A 16,642-nucleotide genomic window follows, 5' to 3' on the forward strand; every position below is an offset into this window, starting at 1 on the left:
CTAATTTTAAAATGAACGGAGAATGATTTGCTGTTAGTTTAGATCTGTGGTTCCCAAACCCCACAGGGGGACAATTTGATTTTTAAGGTGAGCAATTCGAGAATGAGTTATTAACAGTTAATGGCCTTTTAGGCTTCCTCCACGTGAATAGTTCACTTTTTGAATAATAAGAATTATATGTCGGGGTGGGGGTGAATCAGGCTTTTAGAGATGCCTAGGTGGGGCATGGCCCCAAAAAGGTTGGGAACTACTGGTTTAGACGTAACTGGTGCCCGTATGAGTTTGCTTTCATTTAAATGTACATGCAAAAAGACATAATAAGTGTGGAAAATAGCAGCATGATAACCTACAAGTTTTCACTAACCGGTGAAGTATTTTATCCTCCAAAGTACATTAAAATAAATATTCAGTGTGGTGCACTGGTTGGAGTGTTGGACAGACCTGGAGAACCAGGGTTAGGATTTCTAGTCAATCATGAAACCTAACAGGTAACCTTTGGGTCAGCGTACTTTGAGCCTAATCCACGTCACAGTTGTTTTTGCGAGAGGAAAAAATGGAATAAGCCCCATGCGTATTATGCTGAGCTATTAGTGAGAGGTTTGGGGTAAAATGTGGAAAGCAAGTATGATTAATAAACTAGCATTGGTGTTGTTTTTTCCCCTTCAAAAGGTAAAAACAGCATATAAGTGTGCTTGCATTTTACGGGACACAATTAATCCCTATCTGTTGCGGAGAATGAAGGCGGATGTTAAAATGAGCCTGTCACTACCGGAGAAAAATGAGCAGGTATTGTTTGACTCTATATTTTGCACCCCGAAATTTATCTGAGAGAGGCTACATGTGAAGTTATGGTTTGAGCAGCTCACTGCGTGTCTAGGGTGGGAAGTCACAGGGATAACCATAGCACATTGCCCCACTTGCTTTCCTGTTGCTTCCTCGTGACACACTTCCACCAATTTAATGAATTCTGACCTCGTAGTAAAAGATATGGGTTATATCCAATGCTGCTGTTCCATTCATGCAACAGACGTCTGCTTCTAACGATGGAACTTCCCCTTACTCCGCCCTGAGAAAGGGGTTTGTTTGTTTTTTGCAATATTTATTTTCTTGTCGGATCTAAGCTTATTTGGGTACTTTAAGAACATGAAATAAATTATGTATAACTGTGTTGCAGCACAGGCTGATATTAGCAAGCAGGAGAACTCTGCAGAGCTCACAATATAGAATTAAGTAAGATTTCCCCTTGAGGACTAAGGGTGAGGAAATTCTGTGTTGTGGCTGCAACTCGTGAGTTTTAACAGATGATGAGCCCAGGGGCTGGGAAAGTCTCCACTGAGCTGCTAATCCCTGCGATAAAAGCAAAACCTATGCCAGTTCATAGATCGTGAGCTCCTTGAGGAAAGATCTGTATTTTTCATTCATGTTAAGTATAGCTCCATAGTTTCTACATGTAATAATGTCTGTAGTGTCTCTTTTTTAGGTACTGTTTTGCCGTTTGACAGATGAGCAGCACCAAGTATACAAAACGTTTATCGATTCCAAAGAGGTTTATCAGATTCTCAACGGAGACATGCAGGTCAGTGCAAAGAAAGAAATTGGCGTGCCAGATAGCATGAAAGGAAAAAGTTCATCTTTTCCATTTGCTGTCAAACAGCTTAGCAGAGCACTAGCAGAGGGTTAGTTAGTAGGCATGAGAAGTTAACAGAACCGACAACATAGCATATTTACCTTTTACAGTTATCAAATAAGTCCTTTAAATTCGCGCTGGCCAACGTCTTCAGTCTAAGGAGCTGCATTTTCATGTAGTGCATATGTCTCAGTGAAAACAAGCACTGTAGGAAGAAAAGCAGAGGAGTGGCGGTGGAATTGAAAGAGTGAATTCTGCAGCCAGTACCTTTGGCAGTGTATAATTTATTTGGCATGAGAATTATAGTAGTTTTACTGAGGGAGAAATAAACGTCTCTCGTAGGCCTGGGAGATGTATCAGTGCATTGCCTGAAACCGGTTTAAGGTTAAAATTGTGAGAGCGATTTCAGAATTTCCAATCAGGCAATGTATCGCGAGTCCCTGCTTGTGCCAGCGCATTGCACATTTCAGTAGGCCACCTGATGCTTGCCCACTCGCCCTCTGCGGCGCAGCTACCAGCCTCGGGAGTCGTGCTTGCCTGCCTGCCTACCTGCCAACATCTTCGTATCTTTTTCTAGCCGTGCGAGCGCTGGCAGGCTGCCTCCTCCCTCCTTTTTTTTTTAATATAATTTTTTATTAGTGTTTTCTTTAACATATCATTTTCAACAGTAATTAAACATACTTTTACATCTTATTCAAATTTTTGACTTCCATCAATCCTGTCTGAAAATTTTCCAATCTAATCTCTCAGTATGCATTTCTTAGCATCCCTATTACATTTCAAACTCAGAACCAATATCTCTATCTTTTTCTACTTTGTAACACTTTGTATATTTCTCCTTACGAAACTTCTTGTAGTCCTACTAGCATAATTTGTTGATTACAGTTGCTCTTCAAATAATTCATATACTTCTTCCAATCTTCTGTAAATCTCTGGTCCTGCAGGTTTCGAATCCTTCCTGTCATTTTGTCCAATTCTGCCTAGTCCATTAATTTCGTCTGCCATTCTTCTTTCATCGTAATTTCTTCTTGTTTCCATTTCGCCTCCTCCCTCCTTGCACCAAGCAGAATGGTGGCTCCTGGTAGCCACTTCTTCTTAAGCAGCAAGTGGCTGTCGTCAGGACCAGCCACAGCTGGCGGTTCCAGGGAGATGGGCAGCTCTGCAGTGCCATGTCATGCGGTACCCAGGCTTATAGGCTCCGCCCCGGGCAGCACTGTCTGCCCAGCCTCACCAGGAAGAGGCAGAAGTTGCGCCCAGTGACACCAATCGCCTGCATGGCCAGCAGCTGCCTTTTCCCTCCCCGCTTTCTTTCCTCCTCCCAGATGCCTTAATATACTGCAAAGTTTAGCTGGTGATATGTTACGATATAAGAGCCCTAGTCTCTTGTTGAAAACCTTCTTCCAGTGCCCACTTGCTTTCATTCTGATCCGTTACGCTGGCTTAAATGTGGAAGGACCGGAACATGCAGAGAATAAACATTTGGCTATCCTCTGTGTAGATTTTCTCCGGATTGGTGGCCCTGAGAAAGATCTGCAACCACCCAGACCTCTTTTCCGGTGGTCCTAAAATTTTGAAGGGTGTCCCTGATGAAGAATTGAAGGAAGAAGACCATTTTGGATTCTGGAAGCGTTCTGGGAAAATGATAGTTGTAGAGTCTCTGCTGAAAATATGGCACAAGCAAGGCCACAGAGTACTTCTCTTTACTCAGTCTCGGCAGGTAAGTCACACTTTGCATCTTCTCTGTCTCAAGTCCACAGCTGTGACCTGATGCTGCACACTAGAAAGTTGCCTTCAGAATCCTCCCAGAAAGCAACGTTTTAAAGCCAAGGGGCAAGGTTCTGTGTAGTTCTGATTGACATGCCTGGGGAATATGCACAAATGTTTTCGTTTATATTTTCAAATAAATACATGATAACAATACAGTGGTACCTCGGTTTACGAACTTAATCTGTTCCGGGAGTCCATTCTTAAACCAAAGCTGTTCTTAAACTGAGGCGCACTTTCCCTAACGAGGCCTTCCATTTGCAAACTGAGGTAAAGTTCGCTAACCAGAACACTACTTCCGGTTTTGCGGAGTTCATATACCGAATAGTTCGTAAACAGGGCTGTTCTTAAACTGAGGTGCGGTTGGCACAGTGGTCTAAACCACAGAACCTAGGGCTTGCCGATCAGAAGGTCAGCGGTTCAAATCCCTGCGACGGGTGAGCTCCTGTTGTTCAGTCCCTGCTCCTGCCAACCTAGCAGTTCGAAAGCACGTGAAAGTGCAAGTAGCTAAATAGATATTGCTCCGGCGGGAAGGTAAATGGTGTTCTGGTTCGCCAGAAGTGGCTTAGCCATGCTGGCCACATGACCAGCGTCAGCTCCCTCAGCCAGTAAAGCGAGATGAGCGCTGCAACCCCAGAGTCGTCCACGACTGGACTTAACGGTCAGGGGTCCTTTGCTACTGTACTGAGAAAAATAAAAATAACAGGGTACAATTTAGCAAGATACGTAGTAGATAAATAGATGCAAATTTCCAACATATAACCACCTAAAGAATTCAAATAGAAATGCATATGCCAATTGCTTCCAATACATAAAATATTTCACAATATTCTCAACATGGATTTACATTTTCTTGCATTTCTTACACCTGTTTTCAATGATGAAAGCTAGATTTTTCAACAAAGAAATAAGATTGCCTCGCTTTTATGACTCTGTTGATCAGTTTTACCATTCCAGTGTTGGAGTCCTCCCTCCCCCCCCCCCAAATTATAACAGATAGTTGCTCATGACACTGTCAATATACATTGAACAATTTTCCTGACATCCGCTAGCACCAAGCCTTTAATATACCTAAATAAGATAGCTATTAATTGGATTAACTGGAATTTTAAAAAAAATTAGGAGTAAAAGTGAATCTTCCATTTTAAAGTCCATTAGATAATAAGTAAAATCAGGTTTTGGTACTTTAGCAAGAGCATTCCCTACTCTAATTTCAGTTGCACACATCAACTTTGGTTAGACTTGGATTTTAATTTGTGGCTGAAAAATGTCCTACTTAGCACCTTCTTTGTATTTATTCGGCATGGGTAGGCAGAAACAATTTCTGTACGAGAGAAGTGTTTAAATGTATTTTTCTGTTTTTATATTGTAAACCACCCTGTGATCTTTGGACGAGTGGCAGCATAGACATTTAATAAGTCATCATCATGATGATTTCTGCTATTAGTTTTTATACTGTACAGTGACTGTTTTGTTTTTGTTTTTCTGCTCAGCATAAATCTTTTCCTCCTCAATTTTGCAGATGCTGCACATTCTCGAAGCGTTTCTAAAGGAGAGAAGCTATTCCTATCTCAAGATGGATGGCACCACAACAGTGGCATCAAGGCAACCCCTTATTGCAAGATTTAATGAGGTAAGAAACTCTGAATCAGCCAGGTGGTCTCTGATCTTCATTGGAGAAGCATGGAATTTAGCATTCAGTTTGGTAAGGGTTAACAAGAAGAGCAAGACTCAGATGAAAAGACTTGTAGGAAACTTCTGGAACCATACACAGGTGCAACATTCCCAACACATTTTGAATGAGGGATTACTCAAAATAACAAAACATTTACCAGGTTCCGATAATAACTATTATTATTATTATTATTATTATTATTATTGCTGTTGTTGATGTTGCTGCTGCTACATAGCAGGAAAGGATGAGATTCGAAGATGCACCAATATTTAAAATTAAAGTTACAGTGGTACCTTGGTTCTCAAACAGCTTAGTTGTCGAACAAATCGGCTCCCAAACATTGCAAACCCAGAAGTAAGTGTTTCAGTTTGCGAATATTTTATGGTAGCCAAATGTCCGACGTGGCTTCCAATTGAGTGCAGGAAGCTCCTGCAGCCAATCGGATGCTGCGCCTTGGTTTGCGAACAGTTTCAGGAGTCAAACGGACTCCCGGAATGGATTAAGTTTGAGAACCACGGTACCACTGAACTGTGATTATTATTTATCACTTCCAAAGCTCCTAAATAGTTTTTAAAACTGCATAAATTCCCCATCCACCCACCCACCCGCCCACCCTTAGAATTTCAAGCCTGGCAGGGTTTAAATTTAGTTTCACAGTTCAGACAGAACAATGAATGAAGGTTTTCCTTCAACCTATTCTGTTCAGTTCTAATGGTTCCCATGTCACAACAATTATTTGATCCGCTGTAATAATTCTTAGCACTTGAACTTTGCAGATGTTTGGCTTTGCTCCTTCGAACACACATGCAAATAACTACGTTTGCTATATGTGAATCACAGGTGTAAGTTAGTTTTAGCTTTATTTTAGTGGAATTTGTTCCCAAGTAAAAATGTTTAGGATTTTACAACCTTGGACAGCCAAGAAGCATGTTCACTGCATCCATAGGCTGGAAAGACTTACAAACACATTTTTAAACTTTTCCTAAATGTGCCTTATGATGTATGTATTTACAGGACGAATCCTTATTTGTATTCCTACTTACCACTCGAGTCGGTGGGCTTGGTATTAACTTGACAGGTGCAGACAGAGTGATTATTTATGACCCCGACTGGAATCCCAGCACAGACACTCAGGTAGGTTTCATGGGAAAGAATATTAAATTTGAGATGTACCTTTATAAATAAGCCAGTTCAACATCTGCCTTGAGCCAGGATGTCTTAACTTTGACCGTTCAGAAGCATGCAAGGCTCAGAATGTTAACTGCTGTGGTTTTCCAGTCTGCACATCCATGTTGAAGGTGTTTTAGCCAAATGTGCTTAGAACCACTCACATCTCTTCCTTTAGAAAACGTAGCTCTGGGAATCCTGGTCCAATTTTTAATCACAGTGCGGAGGGAGTGGGATTTAATCCTCTTCCCCTGAACTATTTTCATGCCAAAAATTGCATGTCTGCTTCTTTTTCTAAAGGCGGCGATGTGGCTGCTTTTAAGCACATTAGTTAAGGTTTTTAATTTGGTCTGGCTCCCGGAATGTTGTGTCTGAAAATGCCGTTTGCAAAAAACACTTCTTTGTATTCTAGGCTCGCGAACGTGCTTGGAGAATAGGCCAGATGAGAGAAGTAACCGTGTACAGACTTCTTACTGCTGGTACTATCGAAGAAAAGATTTACCACAGGTGAGTGGCACACTCGCATTGACTTGCTAGTGTTTCACCAGGTGCAGCTCTGAGGAACAGCATTTATTTGTATTTTGCTGTTTTTTTCCCTTCTGTGAAACTTAAAGCGGTGTACAAAGGGTTCTCAGGCAGCCTCCCATCCAGGCGCTAACCAGGCTCAAACCTACTTAGCTTCAGCCATTTAGCTGCATTGTGTTCTTTTTCAGCCTCTGCCGACAACATGTGCAAGGAGAAATTCCAGCCATGGATTGTGATAGGGCTGGGGAAAAGGGGTATGTCCTGGCTTGTGTGTCACCGTTTGGGCTAAGCAAGGAGCAAGGAGTGGCAGGACAGGGGCTACTTGGAAGTGCATGCTGTTTATGTATATCTTGGTGAATGCAGCTACTACATAGCTACAAAATGTTCAGGTTGGAGGCTGAACACAAAAAGCACATCGCACACAAAGGAAGGTCTTTGGAGACATGGGAAAGAGAAAAGGTGTCCTCCCTTCCTTCCCTTCCTTCCTTCCTAACTACCCCACCCTATCCCAGAATGGATCAACACTTTAAAGGCTGGTAGTATAGTGTAACAAAAGTTTGCATGCTCTGGTTCTGTAAATACTGACACAAACCTGTATCCGTGGATCTAGCTTCTTCTGTCCGACAAGCTTTAGGAAGCTTTTTCTGACAGTAGAGAATAACATTTGGTAGCCACTTCCAGTAGGGCGGGAGCTGCTTGTGCCTGAAATAAGCGGTTTAGACTTCATGAGCAAAACAATGGTTCAGTAACAGAGAATCTGCTGTAGGTTTGTATGGAGCATAGATCACTTCCAAGCCAGAATTAGGAACCTATCTCAAACCGTAATATCTGTGAATTATGCTCAGTAACAACCATAGTTTGTCTGATTTAGATGTCACAGTAAATAGAATTATCATGAACCTGGAAGCTGAGGAGGAGTCTTATTGCTGTTGTTGGCATCTCTTTGTCAGTGGAGTGCACCTCCGGGGGTGAAGTCAAACTGCTGTGTTAGCAATATGGAGGTCCTGGGCTGCCCAGACGACAGGACCCCTCTCTTGGCCTCACTGACGTGGTGTAAAGAAAAAAGCAATACGTTCTGCAGCATATTCCTGGTGTCCTAACCATGGTTTGGCTGTGACATCTAAGCCTGGCCACAGCTTGTAGGTTTGACACAGGAGACTAAGGTTCAAGTCCCAAAGAAGTTGTTTTTATTCTAACCAGTCTCTAAGCTTTTAAGATCATCTCACTTGCCCTCTGTAGGCTGGGGTTTGCTTGGTTCTTTTTTATGAGATGCTGGGATGCAAATGTACCAGAAAAATGTTGGCTCTGTATCAGGAAGCCCCTGAAGCAGGTACTATGTGGGTGACTAGTGTGAATTTAGTGTTTAAAGTTATCATTGATAGGCTTAATGATGAGCATAGCTCCCCTCAGTTCCATATTCTCACTCCCCTCAAGTTTTTCTTTTAATATTACCATCTCTGAAGCAATTTTTATTATAGCTTGTTGGTTTGAACCCTCTGCCAAACTTCTTGCTGGATTTAGCTTTCTTTCCCCCTTCCTCTTTTATGGGGATTTCCTTTTTGTTTGTATTTTCTGCTGTGGATAAACAGTGTCTCGTGGGATATATCTTTGGTGTGTCATGAGATTAAGTGCAGTAAACTCATATGGTTAGCAGTTTGTGGATTGCTTAAAAATTACCAAAACAACTTGGAGCATCCGTGTGAAGCATGCTGCACTGTGTAATTTTTCCCTGGGGTAAAATTTGCATTGTTAAGTTTAGTGCTTTGAACAGAAAGCTATGCATATCTTAACACAAAATTCTGTGTTTTTTTCCAGACAAATCTTCAAACAGTTTCTAACAAATAGAGTGTTGAAGGATCCGAAGCAGAGGCGCTTCTTCAAATCAAACGACCTCTATGAGCTCTTTACGTTGAGCAGCCCAGATGGGACACAAGGGACCGAAACCAGCGCTATATTTGCAGGTATGTCTGATGAGGAATTGTAGTATCTGCACAACAAAATATGGGATACCAACAGCCAGTGATTTTCTGTGTAATTCGTTTCAGGCACTGGCTCTGATGTTCCAACACCCAAATGGCAGTTAAAGCATAAAGCTGTGAACTTACCTGGTGCTTCTAAGCGACGGCACCGCCTTGCAGGACGTACATCGCCCACAAGCACCAGGCTGCCAGATTCCTTCTCGGAAAGACAGCGTGTAAGTTCACCTACTGCAGCAACAGAACCAGATGAAACAGTCAAGCACAGCACAGAAGTGTCTCCTCGGATTTGCAGTCCTCCCAAAAGCGATCCTCGGATGACGGCAGCTGCTCCTACAGATCCATTGAGCGGAGTGGAAGAGAAACCTTTAGGATCCGGTGATGAGGGAGTGCAGTTGGAGAAGAAAGAAGCGCCCGAGAACATGGCGTGTTTGGATTCCTTTCCCGTTGGTGATACAAGCGTATTTGTTGAAAGTCGGCGTGATCTCGTACATGAGAAAAATAGCCATTGCCAGGCGCAGGATGGGAATGAGGAACCTGAGAACAATTGCAGCAAGCACACCTCAAAAACGAAACATCACAAGCACAGGCCACGGAAGCGGGAACGTTCTCGGGATGCCAGATTTGAGGGTCAGCGGATTCCTCACCTTGTGAAGCAGAGAAAGTACCGAAAGGAGGACAGCGAGGAAGGGAAGCATCCCAAGAAAGTCGAGGATTATGTTTTGGAGAAGCTTTTCAAAAAATCAGGTAACTCTCTCCTTGTGCAGTATGTAGCCTGGCACAAGCCCAGAAGGCCCATTGCGGATGGCAGCGTGTGCCACCTCTGCTAAAACATCTGCACTGCTAGATGTTACCAGCGAGGTTCGAGGTTCTTGTATTAATATACAAAGCCCTGAACAACGTGGGCCCAGGATACTTTAAGAACCCCCTGAGATTAGAAGTCACCCCAGAACTGGCCCTACTAAACATCTTCCAAGACAATAAGGCCCACTCACAACACAAAGAACTCATAACCCACCTACTCTCAGTAGCCAGAAACATCATAGCCAGGCACTGGAGAGATCTGTTAGGAGTAAATATAGACCAATGGTATCAAATAGTATGGGAAGTAGCCTTATTAGAAAAACTAACCAACAAACTGAAACTGACCCAGGGACAAATAGAAGAAAGCACCTTCACCCCAGTATGGTTACACTTTATCACATACACAGCCCAACAAGACGACAAGAACCCACCAACAGCATACAAATCAATCTGGCTAACCTGATCCAAACACACACACACCACTCACACACAAAAACAAATGTCACTACAGCCAATCAAAGACAACCAACCACACCCTAGGGCACCCCAACCTCTCTCACCACCAAAGGAATACAAGCGAATGGTAAAGAGAACCCACACAAGTGACGTTGACACAAAACCCCACACATACACTAAGTAGAATAGAAGCATTGCCCCCCGGGCCCACCCCACTCACCACTCCCCCATCACCTCTTTCCCCCTTTTCTTCCTAATGTAACACTAATGTCTCAACAAATGAAACTGATCTATAGAAAACGTAACTTGAAAAAAAGAGACATGGCGCATACTTTTGTAAACCAAGAAATCTTTAATAAAAATATATACCCGTATTTTTCGCTCTATAAGATGTACCAGACCACCGGACGCACCTAATTTTTTAGAGGAGGAAAACAAGAAAAAAAAATTATGAATCTCAGAAGCCAGAACAGCAAGAGGGATCACTGTGCAGTGAAAGCAGCAATCCCTCTTGCTGTTCTGGCTTCTGGGATAGCTGCGCAGCCTGCATTCGCTCCATAAGACACACACACATTTCCCCTTACTTTTTAGGAGGGAAAAAGTGAGTCTTATAGAGCAAAAAATACGCTATATTTTTAAAAGAACCCCCTGAGCTCTCTTATCCCTGCTTGATCACTGATCTGGAAGAGCACTGACAGTTGTCCCCATTTCACAGAAGTCCAGCTAACTTCAACTAGAAGTCAAGCATTTACTGTTGCCAGACCCAAGATGTGGAGTGCTCTTCTAGCTCAAGTATTTTTGTTTAAATATTCTTAAGGCGAGCCAGTCATTTTTATGATTATTTTTATCCCACCTTGATGTTTTGTATTGGTGGACAGCATGTAAATACTTTTATAAATGAAATAAATATGATTCAAGGATAAGCCAAATTCTGCCACTTGAACAATAATTAGAAATCTTAAATAGATTTGCTTGTTTTGCATTATTGATTCAGGGTTTTGTTTCGTTTTGAAGATCCAAATATATATATATATATATAAATAGAATTGTCATGTGGAAAAGAACCTTTCCTTCATGGAATTTGTGTAAGGAGATGCAATACCCTGTGAGCTTCCTTATAAACTTGTCATTCTGTATGGATCATTTTTATCCCTGACTACCAGTTACAATACTGGTCTTGGGGCTTCTGATAATAAATCATGAATCAGTCCCAGTAAACTGTTGAATTGAACTTGTATGTAAGTTCATGCATATTTGTAGCCTGTGTATGCTTTATTTATTGCATCTATAGGCTACCTTTTTCTCCAAGGAGCGTACATGATCCTCCCCTCCTCATTAACGGTTTTCCAAATCCCAGTTCTTATGAAATTTAACTTAAACATTAACATCCTTAAATCTTCACCTTATGGAATTAAACATATTAATTCATCACTTAACATAAATAAAATCCTAAGCCAATTAAGTATCTGCAAGCTATTTTCAGTTAATTTACCTTAACAAATTTAACTAGATAATCATTAAATTTATTCCATTCTTCCTGATACTCCTTCTGGTCGCGGACTCTTCCGGTCAGGTCGGCTAGCTCCAAAAAATCCATCATCTTCATCTGCCATTCTTCTATTGTTGGTAATTCTTGGGTTTTCCACTTTTTAGCTAACAAAATACGAGCAGCAGTTGTGGCATACAAAAATAATTTAACATCTTTCTTGGGCAATTCCGAACCTGTTATTCCAAGAAGAAAGGCCTCTGGTTTCTTTATAAATGTAGATTTCAACATTTTTTTCAATTCATTATAAATCTTTTCCCTTGTTTGGGGGGGCTTGCTCCCCGCCCCCCTGGCACCACCCATGCCTAAGCCCCTCCATTGGTCTTGTAAAATGTGCTTTCTGATTTTTAAAGCAAGCCATGTTCCTCCTTTCTCCCAGGAATACACAGTGTAATGAAGCACGATGCCATTATGGAAGCCTCCAGTCCGGATTACGTGCTGGTGGAAGCAGAAGCCAATCGTGTTGCTCAGGATGCCCTCAGAGTGCTGAAGATCTCTCGGCAGCGATACCAGGGAGCCACTTCTGCTGGTTTTCCAGCAAGAACAAAGTAAGGTCTATGGCACCACTTTCACATTCATTGACTTTTACTAGTTTGTATATCTGAAGTACAGTCGTATCTTGGAAGTCAAACATTGGGAGTCAAACATTTTGGCTCCCGAACGCCGCAAACCCGGAAGTGAGTGTTCCGGTCTGCGAACATTCTTTGGAAGCCAAACATCCGACGCAGCTTCCGATTGTGTGCAGGAAGCTCCTGCAGTCAATTGGAAGCTGCGCCTTGGTTGTCAAATGTTTTCAGAAGTCAAACTGACTTCCGGAACGGATTCCGGTCGACAGCCAAGGTACAACTGTATACTTCCGGTACCATTATGCTTTACCTCCGTAAAGTATCACCAAGAGGAGAAAGGTTTTCTGGACGATCAAATTTTAAACTCATTTTGCTGCCTGGATTCTCTGCTTCAGCCCTCATAATCTCCCACAGAGCAGCATGGAGCTGGGCTTGTGCCTAAGCGGAACAGTTGCAAGGTGCTCTGAAGCTGTCCTGAGCTGTTCTGCAGCCTATCTGATAATAATAATAATAGGGACGCGGGTGGTGCTGTGGGTTAAACCACAGAGCCTAGGACTTGCTGATCAGAAGGTTGGTGGTTTGAATCCCTGCGACAGGGTGAGCTCCCGTTGCTCGGTCCCTGCTCCTGCCAACCTAGCAATTCGAAAGCACATCAAATTGCAAGTAGATAATTAGGTACTGCTCTGGCAGGAAGGTAAACGGCATTTTCGTGCGCTGCTCTGGTTCGCCAGAAGCGGCTTAGTCATGCTGGCCACATGACCCGGAAGCTGTATGCCGACTCCCTTGGCCAATAAAGCGAGATGAGCACCGCAACCCCAGAGTCAGCCACAACTGGACCTAATGGTCAGGGGTCCCTTTATCTTTACCTAATAATAATAATAGTACCCCACCCATCTGTCTAGGTTGCCCCAGCCACTTCGGGCCACTTACAGCATATATTAAAACATAAAATCAAACATTAAAACTTCCCGAAACAGGGCTGCCTTCAGATGTCTTCTAAAAGTTGTATAGTTCTTTATCTCCTTGACATCTGAAGGGAGGACGTTTCATAGGGAGGGCGCCACTGCCAAGAAGGCCCTCTGCCTGATTCCCTGTAACTTCACTTCTTGCAATGAGGGGAACAGCAGAAGGTTTAGGTTTAGCAATGGGGGTGGAGATGCTCCTTCAAGTATTCTGAGCGCTTTGTCTGGCTGAAATGTGTCCTTGAAGTAGGATAATGCCTCTTGATTGTCAGGATGTGTGTGGAAAGATGGCTATAGGTTTGTGGAAACCTCTGGCCTTCACATGGCTGGAATGTAACCTACTGTACAAAGTAAAAGTCAAATCTTCCAGCTGCATCCACTTTTGCCTCTGGCTTCACCCACCGTGAGCATGCAGCCCCCAGAAAGTTATTCACAGGTGGAAAAAGGGTCTCTGCATTCCCTTGCATTTATCTATCTTATCACGGGTATACATTTGCAAGGAATTTGTGTGCAATTCTTTGGTATGTTTCAGAAGCAGATTTGGTCAGAAGAGGAACCCAACCTTGGTGACAGAGTCTACCTCCTCTCCATCTCCAGGAAAGAAATGCAAGGTATTTCATAAGCACTTCATATGACAAGCCTACAGCATCATTCCACAGCTTGAAAGCTCCCAGCAGAGATCATCATTTGCTTGCTGACTGCTCAATCTAGCTGAGTTAAACTTAAAAACAGGAGCATTGTTCCTTCCTTTCAGTAGTGCAGCTGGGGCTGAGATTGAGTCAAGTAAAAATGCAGTTTTATGTCAAACTAAGTGCAAAAGAAGCCATGCCTGTATTATATAATCCATTGAAGCTATCAAAATGTAGACAAATATCACCCTTTGCAAAGTGATTGCCACTTTAATGTGATGTCGTTTGATATATTTGTCAGTGTTCAGTGCTAACACTTACGCTAACAAAACACATTTGTTACTGTTCAGTTTAAAAAAAACCATAGCTTTCCAGTGAAGCACAGAATATGTAATTTGATCTTCCAGAGAGATGATAAAATATGCTACAAATAATTATTATAAATTACATTCATTATACAGCAGTATAATGATGTGTACATGTACGCGTGCGTACACACACGCACACACAATTTTTGTATATATATGGAAATAATAAGGAAATTAGAATTGTGTGTTTTCAAATCACAGTTGGCTGGATCCAGATTAGCCATTGTGCAGACAGAAGGCACCATAAGTGTTCGAACTTGTACAAATGAAAAGCTACCCAAAACCTTCTCACAAAAGCATCTTGTGTGTGTATAATTTCAACCGGTTCCATTGCATTGACAAATTATCATCACCTCCTTGCCGTTTTGAAATGCTTTCCTAAATATATATTTTTTCTAGATTTTTGATAGGTCCAATATGACTTGAATTGATAGTGTAAAACAGGGCTGGTGTGACACTGGCCCTTCCGCTACTTGATCACTAAGCTATAAAGCCACAGAGATTTCGTGACCAAGGAAAGATGAGCCTGTAGACTTCTGGGCTCACACTTCCTTGGCAGTTCGCCATCTACAGAAGATTTTTGTTGTTCTTCTCGCTATAAACTGCTGTTTTTCACAAGGGGACGAGGTTCTGTGTATATGAGAGCTTCCTTCAGTATTTTCCCATTTCTGTTTGCAGGATCTTGAGAAAAGGAGAGAAGAGAATAAAAGCAGAAATATTTCTCCCGCTCACTTTGATGGAAGGGTGGAAGCAGGAGAGTCTTCTTCAAATGCCATGGACTCATCATCTCTGCTAGCTAAAATGAGGGAAAGAAACCATCTGACTGTACCCCAGACAGCTGACAGTCAAACGGAGGAGAATCTCCCGCAGGGAGCAGCTGCACCCTCTGTAGCTTCAGAACACCAGGAGTTACTGATGGACGTCCGGAACTTCTTGGCTTTCCAGGCCCGGGTGCCTGGTCAAGCCAGCACTCAGGAAATACTGCAGGAGTTTGAATCAAAACTGACTGTGGAACAGTCCTCGGTCTTTCGAGAGCTCCTGAGAAACCTCTGCACTTTTTATAGGAGGCCGAGCGGGGAAGGACTTTGGAACTTAAAACCAGAGTTTACCTGACATAGTATTGCTGGGTGTGTGCTGTCCACGCTTTTTGCAGTCAGCTTTTAAAGTGATGCTGTGCTCAACATTTGTAGTGAGCTGGTTGGTGCCTGGTGCTCTGCTTAAATACCTTTATATACTGTTTCACACACGAAGTGCCGTCTACCTCGAAATGCATCGCTAGCAGCCCAGTGTTTTTTTTGCAAAAGAACATGACTGGGACTCAAAATACTTGATTTATAACTGGATTTCCATTCCGCTTTCTGATAACCTACGCCATAAAAATCAGAAAGTACAAGCTGTTGGTCCAAATGTGTATTGCACATGATGACATCTTAGGTGGGTACCGGGTGCGTAATCGCAGTGATTAACAATGTTAAGAATAATTGCATTTGATCCTGAGATGTATATGCACTGTATACTCTTCGGAAGTGATCTGCATATGATAACTTCTTCTACTGCCGGATTTTAACTGATCTAGATCTGAGACTCGGTGTCCTATTTGGGTGTTAGCAATGACGGAGGGGCAGGTCTCCCTCTATATCAGAAGTTCTCACACACTCGGTTAGGGGTTTCTTGGTGTTATCCATTTGACTGCCTGTCTTGCTGCAGTGACTGGAAGCCATAGGCTTGGCTAGAGAGAAGTCGTGATTCTCTCTTTGGTTACCAAATGAATATGATTGAGACATGCTTGTCCAAGGTGGCTCATCCAACACCACCTTTTTCTTTTGAGGGGTATGGTTCTATTGGGAACTTGGGCATTCATTACTCCAAGAGTTATGGGCAGTTGATAATAAGTGCAACCTGAAGCACAGTACGCTGGAAAAAGATTTTTTAAAAGTTTAGTGATTTATTGTTTGCCCTTCAATAAGGCAGCCTTAGTAACTGACAGTCTTCATCAATTCCTTTGAGTAAAGAATGGACATGATTCCTGGTTGGTGGTAATGCGTGTGGTCGGTCTGATGTTATTATTCTCTCGGTTGCAGAATTCTGGCAATAAGAGAAATAAACCATGGAAGATCTAGAGACAAGAACATGGACAATTCATTTTGTTGGGATTTTAGCGGTACTCCGTTGATTGAGATATGTCAATACTGGGTTTTGTATGCAGAAAAACAAAATATCAAGATCTACCATATACTCCACTAACACTGAAGCAGTTGGTAACAATAAGCATTTCTACAAATCATGTAGCTCTTTGGTTACAACTTGTGATAATATAAGTTGCACCTACAACAAATAAATCTACTTTATAAGTCACTGTCCTGTTCGTCATTCAGCTAAAAGATCACCTTGAATTTGATGGTTATCTATCCATTTTGGTCAAATATACATCTGATAGTGTCTGTCTCGGATCTCTATGCAAGACTCAATGAGCATATCTGCTGCTCCCACCCCACTTTTCCTTCACAGCAATGTATTTTTAAAAATACATTTTTTTTAAAAAAAAATATACACTGCCCTTCAGTATTTCCATTTTAA

The 16,642-nt window shown here is 42.2% G+C and overlaps 1 protein-coding gene across 1 annotated transcript in view; it reads left to right on the top strand.

The window, feature by feature from the left end:
• ERCC6 (ERCC excision repair 6, chromatin remodeling factor) overlaps positions 1–16,420 on the top strand; it is a 55,805-nt gene extending 39,385 nt beyond the window's left edge. The window contains exons 11-21 of the mRNA XM_081911919.1: positions 670–786; positions 1,481–1,576; positions 3,126–3,344; positions 4,914–5,024; positions 6,081–6,200; positions 6,646–6,740; positions 8,574–8,719; positions 8,804–9,481; positions 11,920–12,088; positions 13,601–13,679; positions 14,744–16,420. Coding sequence (XP_081768045.1) covers positions 670–786; positions 1,481–1,576; positions 3,126–3,344; positions 4,914–5,024; positions 6,081–6,200; positions 6,646–6,740; positions 8,574–8,719; positions 8,804–9,481; positions 11,920–12,088; positions 13,601–13,679; positions 14,744–15,178 — 2,265 coding nt within the window. The 3' untranslated portion in view covers positions 15,179–16,420. The remainder of the gene's footprint in view (positions 1–669; positions 787–1,480; positions 1,577–3,125; positions 3,345–4,913; positions 5,025–6,080; positions 6,201–6,645; positions 6,741–8,573; positions 8,720–8,803; positions 9,482–11,919; positions 12,089–13,600; positions 13,680–14,743) is intronic.
• Positions 16,421–16,642: the final 222 nt, after the last annotated feature.

Source organism: Podarcis melisellensis, assembly GCF_964234715.1.
Source record: "Podarcis melisellensis genome assembly, chromosome: 5".
NCBI classification, from domain to species: domain Eukaryota; kingdom Metazoa; phylum Chordata; class Lepidosauria; order Squamata; family Lacertidae; genus Podarcis; species Podarcis melisellensis.